Consider the following 18,510-nt stretch of genomic DNA (forward strand, 5'->3'; position numbering starts at 1 on the left):
GAAAAATGTCCAATTTAATCCGATGTTTTTACAGAACCTTCTGCTGATCGCGCCTTGGTGGTGTGGTCTGTGCGGGTCTCTCACGTCTCGATGGTGACATCCTGTGGCTGAGACACAGCACATTTACAGGTTCGCTCACTGCCTGCTTTATTTTCGTGAAGAAAGTGCAACGAGAAAACACATCACAGCAGCGTTCCCACACAGAAATGGCAGCTTGTAGATGAGATGCAGGAGGTGGGGAAACACGCAAACGCACACACACACACACACACACACACACACACACACACACACACACACACACACACATCATCCGAAACCGCTTGTCCCATAAGGGCTCGCGGGGAGCCGGAGCCTAACCCGGCAACACAGGGCGTAAGGATGGAGGGGGGAGGGGACACACCCAGGATGGGACACCAGTCCGTCTGGTGAAACACAGGTTTAGAGAAACAGATCCGGGACTGGTGTCAATATGCCGGAGCTGTAACTCACAGATGGCAAAAGAATGAATGGGTTCTCGCTTGGAATTGTGTGACAAAAAATTATATTCAAGTTGCTTTTTTTGAAACACGTGCCTAGACATGAGTAACAGGGTTGTGTTCATGGCCAAGTTACACCTCAGCGTGGATCCTCACCCGCTTCCAGTTCAGTATCGTACAGGCTTGGAACAAACAGCACCAAAGTGGACACATTATCTCAGATCCATGATAAAGACCTGATCACGGCCTCCCCAAATCGGTTTCGTCGCCCCTGTACGGCGGTGGTTCCTACAAGACCTAAAGACAGCCCAGGTGGGGGAGCCAGGTCCAGCCGACAGGCCAGCCAGGAAGGAGTATGTCCCTGTACGGTCGAGGGCCCCTTTGCTCCAGCGGGTGCACGACTCACTATCCGCCAGGGACCCAGGTAGCCAAAGAACCCTTTCTGGTGGCCCTCCATCCGAGAGGACATTCATGAATACGTGGAGGCATGCAAGGTATGCGTCCAAGGTAAAAAGAACAAGCCAGAAGCCCACCGGATTACTGGAGCCACTCCCGGTGCCCTACGTAGCAGTAGACTTCCTGGCCAACCTGCCCCCATCCAAACATAACACCTGATCCCCTTGCCACAACACCCAGCGGCTCTAGAGGCGGCACAGGCTTTATTCCACCAGGTCTTTTGTCTATACAGCCTGCCGGAGGACATAGTGTCGATCGGGGACTCCAGTTCTCGTCCTGAACATGGAAGGTCTTTTGGTGCAAGCTGGGAGTCTTGGTCAGCCCAGGCAAATGGCCACGTGGGGAGGCTAAACCAGGACTTGGGTCGGTTCCTCAGGAGCTACTGTGGTCAGCGACAGTACCAGTGGCCGTGTTTCCTGCCTTGGGCAGAATATGCACGTAACTTTCTGTCCCATTTGTCCACAGGACTCTCTCCCTTTCAATGCATCCTAGGTCTCCAGCCTCCTCTGTTCCCGTGGCACCCTGGTCCCAGCGACGTCCCTGAAAAACGTATCCAATTTTTTCAGTCCCTCCCTTTTGGATGCTCCTCAGGAGGTTGCATCGACCCCACCATTGCAGGTCAACGGAGCCCCGGCGTATACAGTTCGCGTATATGGGTCTTCCGGATTCCAAGCGCCGGCCTGGTGGTTTACACTACCTGGTGGACTAGGAGGGGTACAGGCCTGAGGACAGGTGCTGCGGCCCTGCTCAGGACATCCTCGACCGTCCTCTGATTGCCGACTTTCACAGGGACCATCCAGACCGGTCAGCGCCTCGTCCCAGGAGGCTTTGCATCCCGAGCACAGCGTGTCCATGGGAAAGGAAAGGGAAATAATTGTTTGCATGTGTAGGCAGGGTTATCGGCGATATCAGATACTGTGAACGCGGGGCAGAGTGTGGAGGAGCGCAGTGCAGGGCGACTGACAGCAACACCCTTCACCCAGATTTTCTCACTTCTAACTTGTGACTTCCCAAGAAGAACCTTCAAACGCAGAAGTGCGACAGGCAGCTGCCTTTAAAAGATTTTGCACATTCTGAAATGTTATCATGCGGTTGAACCCACGGTCATGCTTGGCATCTGACCTCGTTGCTTTTCATTAGTCCACCGAGACAGTCAGTGGACGCGGAGAACAGAAGGTGTCGCTTGGCTTCTGTGAACACGGTGCTCAGAACGTGGGCTTGTAACCTTAAGGTTGTTGGTTCAAGACCCCAGAAAGAAACCTGCTCAGCTCATTATACATTCACCTGACATTTTTCTCCAAAGTAACAAGCAGCTACAGGAGCAGCTTAGGGTAACTGCTTTGCTCAAGGGTACCACAGCTGTAGGTGAGATTCAAACCTGCAACTTGTGGATGCAAAGGTAGCAGCTCTAACCACGACGCCACCAGCTGACCTGATGCATACAGCTCTTGCAGTTTCCTGTCAATGTCTCAGGCGTGTGGTCTGTGCTGGTCTCTCACATCTCAGCGGTGACATCCTGTGACTGAGATGCAGTGAGCAGCTGTGGGTTCCATCACACGGTTTACGTGTAATAACCACACGGAGGAAATCGCCCCAACAGGACCCAACCGGAGAGTCGGCCCCTTTGCTCAGGCCCCTCTAGGAGCGATTCGCTCTAAATTCTTCTGAGCTTGGACTCGGCTTTGGTGAGCAGTGACTTGGTTTTGGGTTCATCTCTAGAGGAGAGGATGACTGGACCGTGTCGGCGATCACAGACATTCACTTTTAACTGCCCGCTGTGAAAAGGGATGGAAGCACAGAGGCGGTAAATGTGGGCAGTGGAGAAGGAGGGAACCACACCTGTCCGACCAAGTCCTACAACCAGCAGTATGCTTTAACAAAATAACAACTGGGGGAAAAACAATATTCCGTTGGAGGAAGTCCAGGTTTACCGTGGTACAGGCAGCAGCTCCATAAGATCAGGAAAGAATAAAGCCTGCCAGTACAACATCGTTTCTGGAGATCATACCAGAGAAGTGCGGTTTTGTGTGTGACTTATAATTTCTTTAATACCTGTCTTGTGGCTTTCACCCTGCTGTCTGCACTTCAGGCCCATTGCCGCTGCAGCATGAATGCGAGCTGGAGCTGCGGAGCATTTCCTGTTTACGGACAAGGAAATGAGTGTGCAGACGTGGATCGATGGAGCTATTTACGCTGCAGTACCAGCGCCGGTACAGTACGGCTCTACAGTACGGGTATACAGTACAGCAGTAACACGGCACACCGTCCCAGTGCAGCCCCTCACATACTACATAGGTGTAACCACAGCAAGGCAAACTGCTGTCACCATGGCAACAAGGCAAGCACAAACTGTCTGTTGATCCATGACTCAGGGCTGCAGGAGCGAGATAAAAACTGGGAGTCCTGTGTGTGTGTGTGTGTGTGTTTCTCTGAGGACAGAAATGATAATGATGTCACTTGAACACATTCTCCCGCATGTAAATGTTTGTTGCATAAATAAATGCGCATGTGCTGGGGGGGGCGTGCGGTGACGCAGCAGGTTTGGCCTGTGGCTGTTCTCTGGTGGGTCTGGGGTTCGAGTCCCGCTTGGGGTGCCTTGTGATGGCCTGGTGTCCTGTCCTGGGTGTGTCTCCCTCCTGGGTTAGGCTCCAGTTCGCCGTGACGTCTCACAGTGTGTGTGTGTGTGTGTGTATGTAAATGTGCCGTTTTATGATATGTAATAAGCATAATCAGGTAAATGACACGATGACTGTTTATTTCGTAAAGAGAATTAAAAAAGAAAGAAAATGTACTCCCGTTTGTAAATAAATGATAGAGTATTTTTCTCTGCCTAACTGCTTGTAGCTTCACTTTACTACAGTGAAATGCAGTAATACTTAGTAGTACTTTTGCTGACATGTACGTCGCGTTGGACAAAAGCGTCTGCTAAATGAATCATTGTACAGCATGTAAATGCAATAACGGAGGGGGAGGAGGGGGTGGGGCCTTTCTCTTCCGCTCCAGCTCCAGTTGAAGACGGGCAGCCCTGCGGGAGGAACGTCCTCCGCGCCATCATCACATCAACAGTAATCTTTATTTATTACTATAGTAAAAATGGGTGATCGCTGAGGTGCGGCGCGCTGCGATGAAGGAGGCTGCTGCGTTAGGGAGCTGCTGTTGGAGCCTCTTCTTGCTGCTCTTTTTCACAGGTCAGTTCACCTGGCTGGAACCTTCTTGTCACTTCACTCTTGGTTGGAAAACTTGTCCCCGTGACACCGGCGACGTTATGCCGGTCATTTGTTCTTCTTGTTGTTTACTTTACAAAGTAGCCACACATCGTCATAACTCATAAATACATGATCATCATGGATGGAGTAAAAGTGAGCACGTGCTCTGATTATTAAAATATACTTTGCTAATATAATATTTACATTTCCGTTATTTGACAGTCTGTGTGCGTCACCTCACATTTTTAAAACGAGAATAATAATAATAATAATAATAATAATAATAATAGACACGGGCTATATTTGTCGACACTTTGCAGCTGAAAAAAATGAGTGCAGTTCAGTAACACAATGAATGACGGCGAAAAGATAAATCCGCAAACCGGGCGCGGGTGAAAGAAAGCTCAGTAAAACAGTGTAAGTTACTCGAACAGACAGAGTACTTGACGGAACGTCGGTCGGGAGAAATGAAGTCACGCACATCAAGAAAAGTGAATTTCAGCAGGTATTCAGTACAACGATATTTCCCCGTTTACTCGCCGGCGTTTTACTGATTACTCTCATAACGGCTTTTTTATTCTGTACAGCGGCTCCGGTTCGACTCTCGGGCTCTCAAACCCAGCGGGTTCGTCCGTCCGTGGGGCTTCGGTCCGTGTGTTCCCTGCCTACATCCAGCACTGTGTAAAGTGATGCGAATGACCCTGTTTTTGTACATAATAAATGTCTGTCAGTGAATTAAGAATATTTCCTAAAGGGCGAAGGGGCTTTGGGAAACACTTCCCTGCAGACATTAGATTGATAAACTGGAAAAAAAAAAATCATCTTTTTTCAAGTGGGAACCACACACACACACACACATTTTCAGAACCGCTTGTCCTATACGGGGTCGCGGGGAACCGGAGCCTAACCCGGCAACTCAGGGCGTAAGGCCGGAGGGAGAGGGGACACACCCAGGACGGGACGCCAGTCCGTCTCAATCAAGTGGGAACCATCGTTTCATAAGAAATGATATATCTGAGCCGCTCAGGACACTAAATTGTTTAATTTGGTCATTTCACAGGTCTGACTGACCCTTCGTATAACTAATGTGACAAACAGAAGAAAAAGCAAAGTTGAATATTATGCTGTGCAATATGTCAAAGGTTACTTATATTTAGATTGAAATTTCAATGTATTCATTTATCAGACACTTTTCTCAAAAACAACATACATCCCATAGAAAATACAATGTGTTCATTACATGAGCAGGAAGAGACACTTAGATACAGACATGTGATTAAATGCAGTTAGTTTCTTTCTTTCCACCATATGAACCATCAAACGAGTAGCCGAATAGAACTTTGTCCGAATATCGACGATTGCTGATCACCTTCCTAGTAATATTTTTATGTATATAAACATTTCCGCTACATTACAGGAGTAGCTGCGTGAAGGTTTCTCTGTTGTTTAACAGATATGATCTCAAAGTTATAGTGCAATATATCTGTTGTTTCAAACTCCAGTGTTGTGTTGTGTGAGTAACAGCACTTTTACCACAGTACTGTGTTTTACTGCTGCACAGACAAAAAGTATAAAGACATTGGTGGTTAATACTGGTGCAGAAGAGAACGATGACGGACAAACCCTTCGTGAAAAAGACTAGCAGTGTTTTCCTTCAGCGCGGCCGTCACTCCGGTCGTTCCAACAGCGCTGCTGCTTCGCACAGTAAACTGGGGTATTTTACGCACTTGTAAACATAGTATTTCCAATAGAGTCTTCAGTGTCACTGGGGATGGGGGTGTCCTCCTACACCCAAAGGGCCCCGTTGCTTTGGAGAAAAGTGTCAGGTTACAGTTCTGGTGTGTGAGCAGGTGGCTCTGGGCTGCACCTGGAGTATTGCGTGTGTCTGTGTGTGTCTGTGTGTGTGTGTGTGTGTGTGTGTGTGTGTGTGTGTGTTGTGGCACATCCTGCTGAACTACACCTGTGTCCTGTAATAACAGGACCGCAGAAGCTTGATAAAATATTTACACAGGAAAGAGGAACCCTTCCAACGGCGAGCTCTTGAACATCGTCACCACAACGTAAAATAAAATAGTAGAGAAGACAACGTGGAGAACAGAGAAGGACGTTTCTCTCAGTTGAGCGACGCAGGCGGTGTTTTGCATCTACATTTGTGTGTACTTTACATTTTTCGTTCTGCATTTGCATATTTCACATGTGTTTCTGTAACAAACACTCCTGGCACTAAATCTGGTTTTAAAAAAAGCTTTGTAGCAAAGATATTCCTGGAAATATTGCTCGTTTCATGTTGTAAACATGTTAAAAAATTGATATACGTGTATACTTACATATATTTCTATTTTCCAAAAATATAAGAAAAACTGTAAGGAACAATTTTATTGAAACAATGAACTGAGACTAATTCACAATGCCTGAAAATAAAAATATCCACAGTCCATAAATTACAATTTTGAGCAATTTGTTCTAGAAACATGTGCAGCAGTGACCATATTTCGCTGCAGACCAGGGACACTGAGAGGCAGCAGACAGAGGAGTCGAAAACGCAGGTCTTGCTGTGCAGTATATAGAAATTTCCGGAAATGGACAAGGAAAGAAAGTTCAATAAAAAATCTGTGCAATTGTTTGAAATGAAGATTTACAAGACACTATTGTACATAAAATGCTTTTAAAAATCACATTTACCTGAACATTTATCCGTTTAGCAGACACTTGTCCAAAGCTTGGAGTTGCAAAGTGCATTTTGCCAACAGACAGCGAAACTCAGATACAGACACGCGATTTGCCAAGTTCACTTTGTCTCTCGCCACCGTTAAACCAGCATGCAGCACGTGGCAGATGTGTCTAGAGCTGATGGGCAGCAAGTTTTTTTACAGATCAGTAATGAAGGTGAATGGAGCACATTGGAGATGAGGGGAAAAGTGAGTCCGAAAGAGGTCGGTTTTGAGACGGTTTTTAAATGTAGAGAGAGATTCAGCGGTTCTGAGTGACAGGGGGGAGGTCGTTCCACCCCGTTGGAGCCAGAACTGAAAACCTTCATGCTTTTGCTTTTGGACCTTTTGTATGTGAGACCACTAGGTGGGCAGAAGCAGAAGAGCGTAGCGGTCTGGTTGGGGTGCAGCGGATGATCGAGTCCTGTGGATATCTGGGAGCAGCTCTACTGATGCATTCGTAGGCCGTAACCGGGGTCTGAAATTTGATCCGAGCAGTTATGGGAAGCCAGTGCAGAGAGAGGAGGAGGAGATACATGAGAACACTAAAATCCATTCATGATCAATAACTCCTCGTCCAGTGTCCGCTGTCAGTGGTCCGGAGTCAATCGTGGAGGGGTAGGGTTAGGGTTAGGGTTAGGAATGACAGGAACGCACGATGGGACATTTTACACTCAACATGAGGCCCCGAATATTATGTCCGTGGAAAATAGTTTCTTTCGCTTTGTCTCTTTTGTAAACGGCCTTATCTTTGTGCAGTTAACTTTCAGATTTAACTTCTCCTTTTGAATAAACATTAATAAAGACACACACAGGTCATTTACACAAACGGGGGGTGCGGTGATGCAGCGGGTTTGGCTGGGTCCTGCTCTCCGGTGGGTCTGGGGTTCAAGTCCTGCTTGGGGTGCCCTGTGATGGACCGGTGTCCCATCCTGGGTGTGTCCCCTCCCCCTCTGGCCCTACACCCGGTGCGACCTCACTCAGGACAAGCGGCTTCAGCCAGTGTGTGTGTGTGTGTGTGTGTGTGTGTGTGTAATTTCAGAGAAATGTGTCAGCTGACCGAGTCATTGTCTCCACTGTGAAAAGGCACATCTGTTAGCAGCATGTAAATATGGTGTTGAGGGCGTGGTAAAAAATGGCTCTAAGAGCTGTGGAGGGAGACACAGAGGCAGTAGTGATCTGCTCATTGTCACGTGGGTCATGATCACATTACAGCAAAGCCGAAGGGGTAGAGTAGCGAAACGCAGAGCTCTAACGCCAGCGACCACCCAGTCGAACACACCCAGCACACTGCGGGGGGGTTTGAGCGTAAAGGAAGCAGCACCAGCGCTCCCAGGTGGCGGACTCTCAATGAGGAAACCGTCCCCTCTGCGTTCGCACCCTGCCTCCCCGACCCGCGCCCCATTCCTGCCTCGCCGTCGACTCTCCGCTCCCTTGTGTTTGACCACCGCTTTGGACTATGAACGCGATCTCGGACGTCCCTCAGAAGGACGTAGGTCCCTCGGTTCGTTGACCCACAGCCGTCCCCGAACACGTCTTTCGCCTTGTCCTTCAAACGATCGAACGAACGAATGATCTCACACTTGGGTCCTACTGCCTGCACCGTGACTTTACGAAGTTACTCAAGTAAAAGTACTCATCCAGAAATTTACCAGAGTAAAAGTAAAAAAGTATCAGGTCAAAAAGAAGAATCAAGTACTAGAGTTACTTGGATTCATGTGAAGCTTTACGATGTTCTGAAGAACTAGCAGTGTTACCAGCTACAAAGTACGGTACAGTATTATAGCTCAACTTTTCTGTAATATTCTACTGTGCTAAAATGATATATTGTCAATTAGACCAATAAAATAAGTAGAAAAACAAAAGAGCATGGATTGCTAGGCATTATTATTTACCATGGTTTAGTCGCCCTCATCTTCCCATTTCACTTATAGTTTTAGCTTTGTGTACTGAGCTGCTTGCACTGATTTACCCGCTTTTACAGCAGGGTAACTTTATCAAATCAGACAAAGTACCATGATCAAGGGACTGGCAGCAGGACCAGAGACACAAGCGTGTCTTTTTTCACTATAAGGTTACAGCTGGAAGCGCGACGTCACTCCCTGCGCCGAATAAAACTGCCGCTCATATTCCATTCGGCTCATGCCTTTGTCCACAGTGGTTTACAACGGTTTACCAGTGTAAACAGCACGGTGTTTATACTGGAGAGGTTCCGGAAAAATTCCTTGAGGAGAACAGAACAGCGGGAGGATGGAGACTGAAAGAGGCAGCCTCTCTGCTACAAGCCCAACGCAGTCGGTGCAGTAGATTGACAGTTATATACAGTATATGCTGTATGTATACAATGTACGTGTGATGTGATATATATATATATACACACACAAATATATAGTGATGTACCTGAATAAAAGTAAAAAATGTCACAATTTACTCTGGAAAGTACAACTTCTCTACAGTATATATAAGATCCAGTAACTGAGTAAATGTAAATCATAACTACCCAAAGAAATTGTCCTTCCTAGGAGAAGGGCGAAGGGTGCGGGGTGCATCCCCCCCCCAGCTGCCCTCATCTCCCTGTGGTATTACTGTACACAGGAAGCTGCTGACTCCATAATACACTGTGCGTGCAAACCACTGATAGGAAAATACCGGTTACTCGGGTGGTGGGGGGGGGTGTCCTTCACGTATTTTGCATTATAGGGTACAGTCCCGGGGGGGGGCCCTGCTGCAGTAGCTCTCAGCAAGGTGAATAATGTCGCTTGCTACAGTAAAAGACCTTCTGTATGAACTATGAGGCCCTATGACTCAGTGAATAAACCCAAACAGACTGATTGACAAAGTTCAGGTTCAGACATATGTAGGACACTGAAGACAGAAGGACATTGAAAACAGAAGGACACTGAAGACAAAAGGACACTGAAGAAAGGACAGTGAAGACAGAAGGACACTGAAGACAGATGGACAGTAAAGGCAGATGGACACTGAAGAAAAGGACAGTGAAGGCAGAAGGACAGTGAAGACAGGAGGACACTAAAGACAGATGGACAGTAAAGACAGATGGACACTGAAGACAGAAGGACATTGAAGACAGAAGGACACTGAAGACAGATGGACACTAAAGAAGAGCAGATCCTCTAGTTGAGGTTATGAGTTGGACACCGTTAAGTGAAACGGTACAGCGTTTTACCTGTATCATTACCGGTATTATTAATGTATGTCTTATACACAATAAATGAAATACTAAGTAGATGGTAAAAGTGTTTTAAGTTTTAGTTACAACAAATACTTAATGACTTTCAGCGCCTCTTTTCTCACTCTATTGTGTGTTGAAGGAAACACTCTCCTACGACACACTGCGTCCTGGTGCACAGAAACACTTGACTGGAAACTTCCCTTCGCGTTTTTCCTGAACCGTTGAAGGGTTTCCTGTTTTATTTCCATCTCAGTGTGGATTATGCTGTGCTTAAATCAAATCGAGTTTCGCTCGGGTCACATGATTGTAGATTGTCGCCGTCGCTCTCGTTGTTTTCTCACATTTTCAACACACAGTATATCCACTCTTTTTAAATGTTCTTTTTTCGGGAGGGTAATACAGAGAATAACGCTTTTCTCAAGCTAAAACACCTATAATGATCCTGGAATTTTGTGACATGGGTACTGACTGGTATTAAATAATACGGTGAATGATATGCTGATATACTGTTGATGCTGGACAGTGGTGTCCAGGCCTGGAGACGAGAGCACAGATGTTACTCAGCAGCTGCATTATTTACAGCGATGTGAAAAGTCGATACAGGAGGGTCTGTGGACCTTTGGACAGGTTTCAGTCAGCAGTACAAAGTTAAACCACAGTTTCATCTATTAGTCTGGCTGTAGATCACAGCAACTTAGTCTGACCCTCCCCTCCCACACACACACACACAGAGCTAGTTTTATGTTGCACCATGTCTGTGTGTCTGCAGTTTCTGTTGGGGGAACATTGGTGGAGCAAATGTCTCTATGAGTTATTGCTGGAAATGAACCATTTAAAGTTACTCTTAATGTAACATAGTGGGTATTGTCTTTCCCTGTTGTCTCTGTGTCCTGCAGGACTCGGTCTGTCATCAGCCCAGTCTGGGGGGCAACAAGTGCAAGGAATCATGGGAGAATCTTTCAAATTTCCTATCCCAGTGTTTAATACTGGCTCCCTGTCATATGGAAATCTTGGCAACATAGTCATGGTTGTTGGAGGGACAGCTGCATTAAATCTGAAGGAGAATTTTAGAGACAGATTGCAGTGGGACAAACAGACTGGACTCTTCACCATCACTGAGCTGAAACTACAGGATGAAGGACAGTATAAAGTGGACGACAGTGATGGGCAGAAGATCACCACATTCCAGCTGACAGTGTACAGTAGGTCCAGTTTGTCTCTTTGTTTCTTTCTGCTGAACTCTTAACAAACCTGTTCGGTGTGTGTGTGTGTGTGCGTGTGTGTGTGAACGTTAGTGTGATCACACTGTGTCTGTGTCCACAGGGCGAGTGTCCAAACCCACAGTGGACACACAGATCTGCTCAGTACTGTGTTCGGTGGAGAACGACAGAGATGTGACCCTGTCCTGGACCAGAGGGAAGGAGATCCTGAACCAGACCAGAGAGATGGAGATCCTGAACCAGACCAGCAGTCCTCATCTCAACACCACCCTGTCTCTCCGTCTGGACATAGACATAGAAAGACACCCAGAGACTTACTACTGTGAAGTGAAGAACCCAGTGAGCTCAGAGCACCTTCGAGTTGACAGCAAGGAAGACTGCACTCCAACTCCAGGTGGACATTTGGATTTCAGTCCTGACTTTTAACTCACAGAGTTTAAGATCAGAGGAGGGGGTGCAGCGGGTTTGACTGGGTCCTGCTGTCTCGTGGGTCTGGGGTTCGAATCCTGCTTGGGGTGCCTTGTGATGGACTGGCGTCCCATCCTAGATGTGTCCCCTCCTCCTCTGGCACTACGCCCTGTGTTACCAGGTTAGGCTCCGGCTCACCATGACCCGGCTTGAGACAAGTGGGTTCAGCAAATGTGTGTGTATGTATGTGTGTGTGTGTGTGTGTGTAATATCAGAAGTGTTTGTGTCACTCTGTAACTGATCTCCTGACACAATTCACTTCACTCACACATGAAATAAGGGGACAGTAGACATGCTGCATTTTTCTCATTAAAAAAGAAAACATTGAATAAAAGTCAGGTTTCGATGTTAATCTGCAGTGTTACCAGTGTTTTCCAGTTGCGAACTCATGGACAGTCAGTAGTGCGGCAGTTCATGACCTCTAATGTAATAATGAGCATAACCTCAGTGTCTCCAGTGCAAAACTCACCTTCTGTAAATGTATGAAATTATGAGGCGCTGAGAGTGACACGGTGATAATCATATTTTGCGTGATGCTCATGTTACGTGATTTATTTTTGATTCATTGTATAGGGACCGATGACAGTAAGAGGTCGTCCATCGTCGCGGGCTCTGTGATCGGTGCTCTACTGGCGCTGGGAATCCTTGCTGGCGTTGCATATTGCCTGAAGAAGAAGCCGAGTCCACGGGCAGAAGGCAGGTATTACCGGTGTAAATTTCATAGCATCGGGCTTGTTTACTATGCGACTAAGACTCTGGTTACTTTTGCAATTTCAGCTCGGTGTGTCAGTGATGACTGAAACAGACAGACAGCCCATTTACATGGATTTACCATAGGGGGTGTGGTGTTTACCACAGATTGTTATAATAATCTGTTACCACTGTGGGATCAGATGGCAGGGTGTTATTTTTGCACACCCAACTGATGAAACAACACACACTGGGGCAGCAGTAAAAACAGGGTAAACTGACAGAACCAGTGGTGACCAGGTCTGGTGCATTTTGTCACCGTTTAAATCGCCGGTGTAAATCGCTGCTTTTTTGGAACTGCAGAAGTAGGGAGTAAATGATGGAAAGTAGGAAAGGTGATACAAAGGGCAGAGAGGTCAGTGTGTCGGTGTATCAGTGTGTCAGTGTGTTGATGTATCAGTGTGCTAGTGTGTCACTTTCGGTGTGTCAGTGTGTCGGTGCGTCAGTGTGTCGTCTCACTGTCAGTGTGTCATTGCATCAGTGTCGGTTTGTCACTGTTGGTGTGTTGGTGTGTCAGTGTGTCGATGTGTCGGTGTCAGTGTGTCACTGTCAGTGTGTTGATGTATCAGTGTGTTGGTGTGTCACTTTCGGTGTGTCAGTGTGTCGTCTCACTGTCAGTGTGTCGTTGTATCAGTGTCGGTTTGTCGCTATCGGTGTGTTGGTATGTCAGTGTATCAGTGTGTCACTGTCGGTGTGTCAGTGTCAGTGTGTCGGTGTGTGAGCAGCCTATCAGTGACTCTGTCTGTTTTCATAGATTCATCCACATCCACCAGACTGGGTGAACAAATAATGTACGCAGAAGTGTCTCATTTCCAGGTCAGTAATTATTAATTCTGTTCCGGACAGTCAGTTAGACACTCTTCCACACTGACACACGCTGACGCGCACGCGCGCACGCTCGCGAGGACAGCCCCCGTGTTTCCGTGCAGCTGTGTAATAACCGCCGTTTGCTGTCGGTCGCTGCGGTTCGGGTCGCTGCCGTCGAACCGTTCACTTAACGGAGGGAAAGGAAGTTCTGTCGCCTGCGGCTCCGGCTCCGGGCGCCTGCTCTTGAACCTTTGGCGCGTCTCGTCGAACGGGACTCCGGGTTGACACGCATCTGCTCCGGCGTCTCGTCTCGTTTTCGGCTCGATGCCCTTCAGCAGCTCGGCGACGTGCTGCCGGAACGGTCTAGAAACTTGCGTCTCCGTCGCGTACGCCCGAGGTCGGCGCCGCCCGCTTTCCGTCCGGCTCGTCTGTCCGGCGCGGAGCTCTTGGCGATCAAGTGGCCATTGTGTGTAGATAAAGGCCCCGGTGTGGGGTTGCAGGCTGTGGTTCGAAGGGGTTGGGGTTTGGGGGGGTTTATGACTTCCTCCAGGCTTTCTGTCACTTTATTGTACCTGATGTTTGAACAGTGACTCCAGCGGGAAGAAATGCATCTGTGTTCCTCTTTCCCTCTGTCCCCCTCCAGCGACGGGATATACCAGAATTGGGTGACGGTTCAGCGTCGCACGCCATGATGACTGTGTACGACGAGCTGCGGATGCCCGTCGCCGGCGGCGGAGAGACGCCGGACCGCTGAAGGGACGCGGCGGAGAGGAGCGGACGGCCGCGTCACGCGTCGTCATCGGACCGAGCGGCCCTCGGGGTGGGGGGGGAGGGGCGCACGGGTTCCGGCGGATGGACGTCGGGGACTTTCCTGGGGGACTTTGCTGACGACTCATTGTCATGTGTGTCCAGTGGAGCAGAACTCCAGCTGTGGTCCAGAAGCGTTTCGAGGAACACGGACATTTCAGAGAAGAACGCAGTACTGAATTGTGGTAAAATGTAGGATTTACCTTTTCTTGACTGATCCTTTCGTTTACTTGGATTTGAGCGCAGAACAACGCTTACTTCACTCTGTCACACGTACACGTTTACCGTGTTATTTGAGTTGCGCTCTTTGGAAACGATACCTTGCGTGTCCCGGCGCTCGTGGTGTTCGCCTCGCATCAGTTACCCCCCCCGGGAGCTGCAGGTGACAGGTGTGTGAAGCTGCTTTGTTCGCAACATTTCCCCCTTTGTTTCGTAGGGATGTGAGAGCAGCTGTGTGTGTGTGTGTGTGAATCCCTGCTAACTGGCCATTGAAAGCAGTGAAACGCCCGACTCGATCCCACTGACACCGTCGTTAAAGGTGCCGGCAGAGAAGCGAACAGCGCTTTGTTATGGCGGAGCGAAGTTTTGTCTCGGGGGGGTCACATGATGTGCACACGCCATCCATCCGTCCATTTTCTTGGCTTAGTCCTTCTAGGGCAATAAGGAGGGACGACGTCGACGGCTAAAATGAGAAGCAAAACGACATGTTGCATCATTTTTGAAGGTTGATGTGAAACCGGAGAAAATAAACTCCTCCGGGGTCACAGGCTGGTTGCAGTGAACATGGCTGCATGCCCCCCCCAAAAAAGGTGTGGTCCTCAATTACAGTTTGTGCCGTGGCTATAATTACGCACGCTGGCACGGGGGATGGGCGGTGGTGCTGCAGACGACCACAACAGGTGCAAACGATTAGGATCAGCGCGTGTGTGAAACCCTCAGCTAGAGAACGTCGCTCCGCATCGCGTGTCGTCCCGGTAACTGCTGACCAGCGATATTTCCGTGCGACTGAGTGTGACTCGTTCGCCGCTTCGTGGCGGGGTTGCAGCCCTCCATTTTGCATAGGTGATCCTCGCACCCTTGCTTCTGCGAGTGTGTGCGGCAGGGCCGAGACGGTCAGGATCTCCAGCCCTGTGCTCAGACCGGGTGGCCCCCCTGCGGGGCTGGAACAAAACACCTGTGGAGCAGCTGTAAGGTCGACCGTTCCCGCACGGCCTCTTTATCCCTTCGCAAGAGGAGACACCCGCGGCCCGTCTCCGATCCGCCAGCCCTCGCACGCAAGCGCTGCTGAGTCCCGCGGGAGTGGACAGGAAGTGGCTCTGTGGAAAGTCAGACTGCAGACAGGAAATTCGCTCTCAGTTTACCGCAGTGTTTCACCAGGCCGGAACAGATCTCAGCTCTCACCCTTGGGTTCGCTAATGCAACAGAGAGCAGCACGCACGCACCCACACACACGCACACACACACACCCCGTCTTTCCATCCCTCGCCACTCGCTCTCGTTCCCACGGACCCCTGGGGTTCACTCGCAATTTCCTGACGCTCGACTCAATTTTCAGCTGAAATGCTGCGATGGTCATGAGCGCAGCTCTGCCGACCGTTCGGTCGCCATTAGACCCGCGGGAGCGCTGTGTTCCACCGGGTTACTGACTTATGGAGTGTCGACCGCTGCGGAACAGCGACCGGGTTCATCTGGGGCTCGAACCTACAGCACGCAGCTGGAGGCCTGCTGGTGTTCAGGAGCACGTGGGACTCCTGGAGATCCGTACCGATTCTCGGATTAATGGACCTACGCGGAGCAGCGGAGCGCTGGGCGGTCGAGATCTGGGGCTCCAGTAACCGTGTGGTTCATTCCTCATTTACCAGGTGGGGCAGGAAGAGGCGGGAAAACGGGCCAGTCGGTCGGCGCTGGGCTTCCTGACCCTGGGGTGATACCATGGTCCAGTTTCTTTCTTACTTGCACCACCTACTGGACCGCGGAGGCATTTCCACACTAAGCAGTTAAACGTTGGGAAATATAACATAACTTTATACGTGTACGGTGGTCCCGGTGGTCCCAGTGGTATTGGTGCAGCGGTCTTGGACCCCAGTTTGAGACCAGCAGTGTCTGCTGGTCAGAGCTGTTAGATTCTCCTCCAGGGACCTGAGTCCAGCTTGCGCCCGGGACCGTGTACAGACAGGCACAGCACAAACACTGCGGCTGGGTAACGGCGCCCTCCTCTGTTAAAATGCAAAACTGGAACCACCACCATGGGGGGCATGATCCCCCCCACTCCTCTTATCCACAGAGACCAGGGCAGTCAGAGCTCAGCTTCTTATCAGTATTTATTTTTCTCTGAAGTTCTCTGCACCGTATTTGAAGAATTAGGCATTCAGTTAAAGGGTGTGTGTGTGTGTGTGTGTGTGTGTGTGTGTGTGTGTGCGGTTCACTGTGTGTTCAGCTTCCAGCACAGAGACCCCAGCAGCAGACGACCGTCAGCATTACAGCCCACATGGATCTCACAGTCTCCCCCAAAGACCTGTGTGAGATTTTGTACATTCAGTCACTGGAAGGAGACACTTGGGGACAGAGGACAGAGACGCACAGGGGGAGACACCACACACACACACACACACACACACACACGCGCGCGCGCGCACACACATTCACCCAGGGAAGAGGGCGCACTCCAGGTTGCTGTGCACCCCGCTGGACTCCAGGTACAGGTGACGACCTCGGCACAACTTCTTCACCGCCACCACACGGAACTTCTCGTACGGCGGCACCAGGACGTCCCACCACTTCGTGGCACAGGGGGATTGTGGGAGGATGGCGGCGTGGCACGACTTGATGGTCAGGTCGAACCACTCCACGCGTGGGCTGGAGAAGGCGTGGAAGAACTGGCCTAGTCGAACCTCGGACCCCGGCTTGTCCAATGCCAGCAGGTCTTTGCTAACCCCATAAACGGTGCGACATCGGCCATCTCGCACCCTGAGCCGCCGCACGGCATCCGTCAGCAGGAAGTGCAGGGCCTTGGAGGGGAAGTAGTCCCTGTAAACGGCGCTGCTGGGACCCAGGGCCTCGACGTCGCGGTCGAAGGCGTCCGGAAAGGTGCGGTTCCAGGCGGCGATGAGCGCCAGCGCCACGGCGTGGTGCTTCGTGAGGGACTCGGTGCCGTTGGCGCACTGCTCCATCTGCTCCCACATGGCCTGGAAGGAGGGGTCGGCTTTCAGCTCCGCCCACAAGAGCCCCGTCCCCGGGTCCGTCACGTTAGCCATCATCCGCTCCGTGCACGAGAGGTACTGATCATCAACGGTGCTCTGGGCCATGTCCAGGAGACGCGGCTCACAGAAATCCTGGCAGGCACAGGTACATCATACAACATATCATTTCATTTATCATATATCATATCAATCATGTCATTTCATATATCAATCATTTCAGTTGCATCACATCATTTCATATATGTTCTACGTCTAAAGGTTAATGCAAGAAATGGCTCGTGAGACAAGTCGTTTCACACCGCATCAATCACTCACGTATGGGAGAAGCGGTTTCAGACTGTGTGTGTGTGTGTACGTGTGTGTTTACTGTTAACAGTCTAATAATTCTAACAGCTCTAATTTAAATTCTACTTTGATCTTAACTGTGGGTAACAATGTTTTGTATTTTGAATAAACCATTAAAACACAAAAGAACGAGTGGAAAGTGTTCACGGTGATGCACATGGTGAGCGAGCGCACGGCCGGAACGTACGCCGTCCACAGTGGCGCAGTTAAGGGCCACCGTGGTGAGAAAGAACAGCAGCAGCAGTTTTCCCGTCATTCGCACCATCGCCGCAGCACCAGGTCACTTCCTGCTCTCCGGCCACGAAAAGAGAAACAAACATCGCAGCGGCGCATTAATATATATCGAATATGTTTAGCAAGTAGCGCGAGGCCGCGGACCGGACGCCGTGGACCGCGGAACCTTTGGCCGGCGGGTCTCGCTCTCACCGGGAGGCTCAGGGAAGGTAACAGGTGGTGTCTGGTGTCAGTAGGGACCTCGGCGAATGGCAGCACAGCTCTCGAACCCGCAGCCTATCGGTCAACCGCTCGTCTCTGACCATCTGAAATAACGGTGTCGCGTGACGTAGAGGTGAACAGCCCCATGGTCAGACACACAGTTTTTAGACTTTACTCTGTTCCGCGTGCGCGGTGTGTGGCTTGGGTGACTGGTGTCGCAGGTTCGAATGCCAAGCACCAGTCACTGTTGAGGGAGGTGGGTAGAAAGAGCGTCGAGAGCCGAAGCGAGTCTCCGCTCTGCATCCTTTTCACTCTCTGGTTACACTCTGACCCACACACATGCTCACACACTGCCATCTGTCCATTAGTGGGAGTGAAGTGGTGATGAGGACAGCAGGGGGCGCAGTGGTTACAGCTGCTGCCTTTAGACTCAAAG

The 18,510-nt window shown here is 49.8% G+C and overlaps 1 protein-coding gene and 1 long non-coding RNA gene across 3 annotated transcripts; one reads left to right on the forward strand and one right to left on the reverse strand.

The window, feature by feature from the left end:
• Positions 1-12,307: 12,307 nt before the first annotated feature.
• Positions 12,308-16,321, forward strand: LOC108929984 (uncharacterized). The gene is made up of 3 exons (XR_003798257.1): positions 12,308-12,430; positions 13,235-13,296; positions 13,931-16,321. It is a non-coding gene; the product is annotated as an uncharacterized LOC108929984 (long non-coding RNA).
• A 76-nt stretch (positions 16,322-16,397) lies between these two features.
• On the reverse strand, positions 16,398-18,164 carry LOC108929990 (NAD(P)(+)--arginine ADP-ribosyltransferase 1-like). 2 transcript variants are annotated; one of them, XM_018744960.1, is made up of 3 exons: positions 18,066-18,164; positions 17,827-17,926; positions 16,398-17,426 (listed from the first exon to the last, which is right to left on the reverse strand). In XM_018744960.1, the coding sequence occupies exons 2-3, from the start codon at positions 17,902-17,904 to the stop codon at positions 16,737-16,739; spliced, it is 768 nt and encodes a 255-aa protein (XP_018600476.1). In that variant the 5' UTR covers positions 17,905-17,926; positions 18,066-18,164; the 3' UTR covers positions 16,398-16,736. The 2 variants fall into 2 exon arrangements, with proteins under 2 accessions (XP_018600476.1, XP_018600475.1); XM_018744959.2 differs by lacking the exon at positions 18,066-18,164 and having other exon boundaries at positions 17,827-18,031.
• Positions 18,165-18,510: the final 346 nt, after the last annotated feature.

The sequence above is a fragment of the Scleropages formosus genome, chromosome 16 (assembly GCF_900964775.1).
Source record: "Scleropages formosus chromosome 16, fSclFor1.1, whole genome shotgun sequence".
Taxonomy (NCBI): domain Eukaryota; kingdom Metazoa; phylum Chordata; class Actinopteri; order Osteoglossiformes; family Osteoglossidae; genus Scleropages; species Scleropages formosus.

Coding starts and splice junctions, on each gene's coding strand:
- LOC108929990 (XM_018744960.1), bottom strand. CDS start 17,904: ATGGTGCGAATGACGGGAAAACTGCTGCTGCTGTTCTTTCTCACCACG. Junction 17,427..17,826: donor ACTGCGCCACTGTGGACGGC/GTACGTTCCGGC, acceptor TGTGCCTGCCAG/GATTTCTGTGAGCCGCGTCT.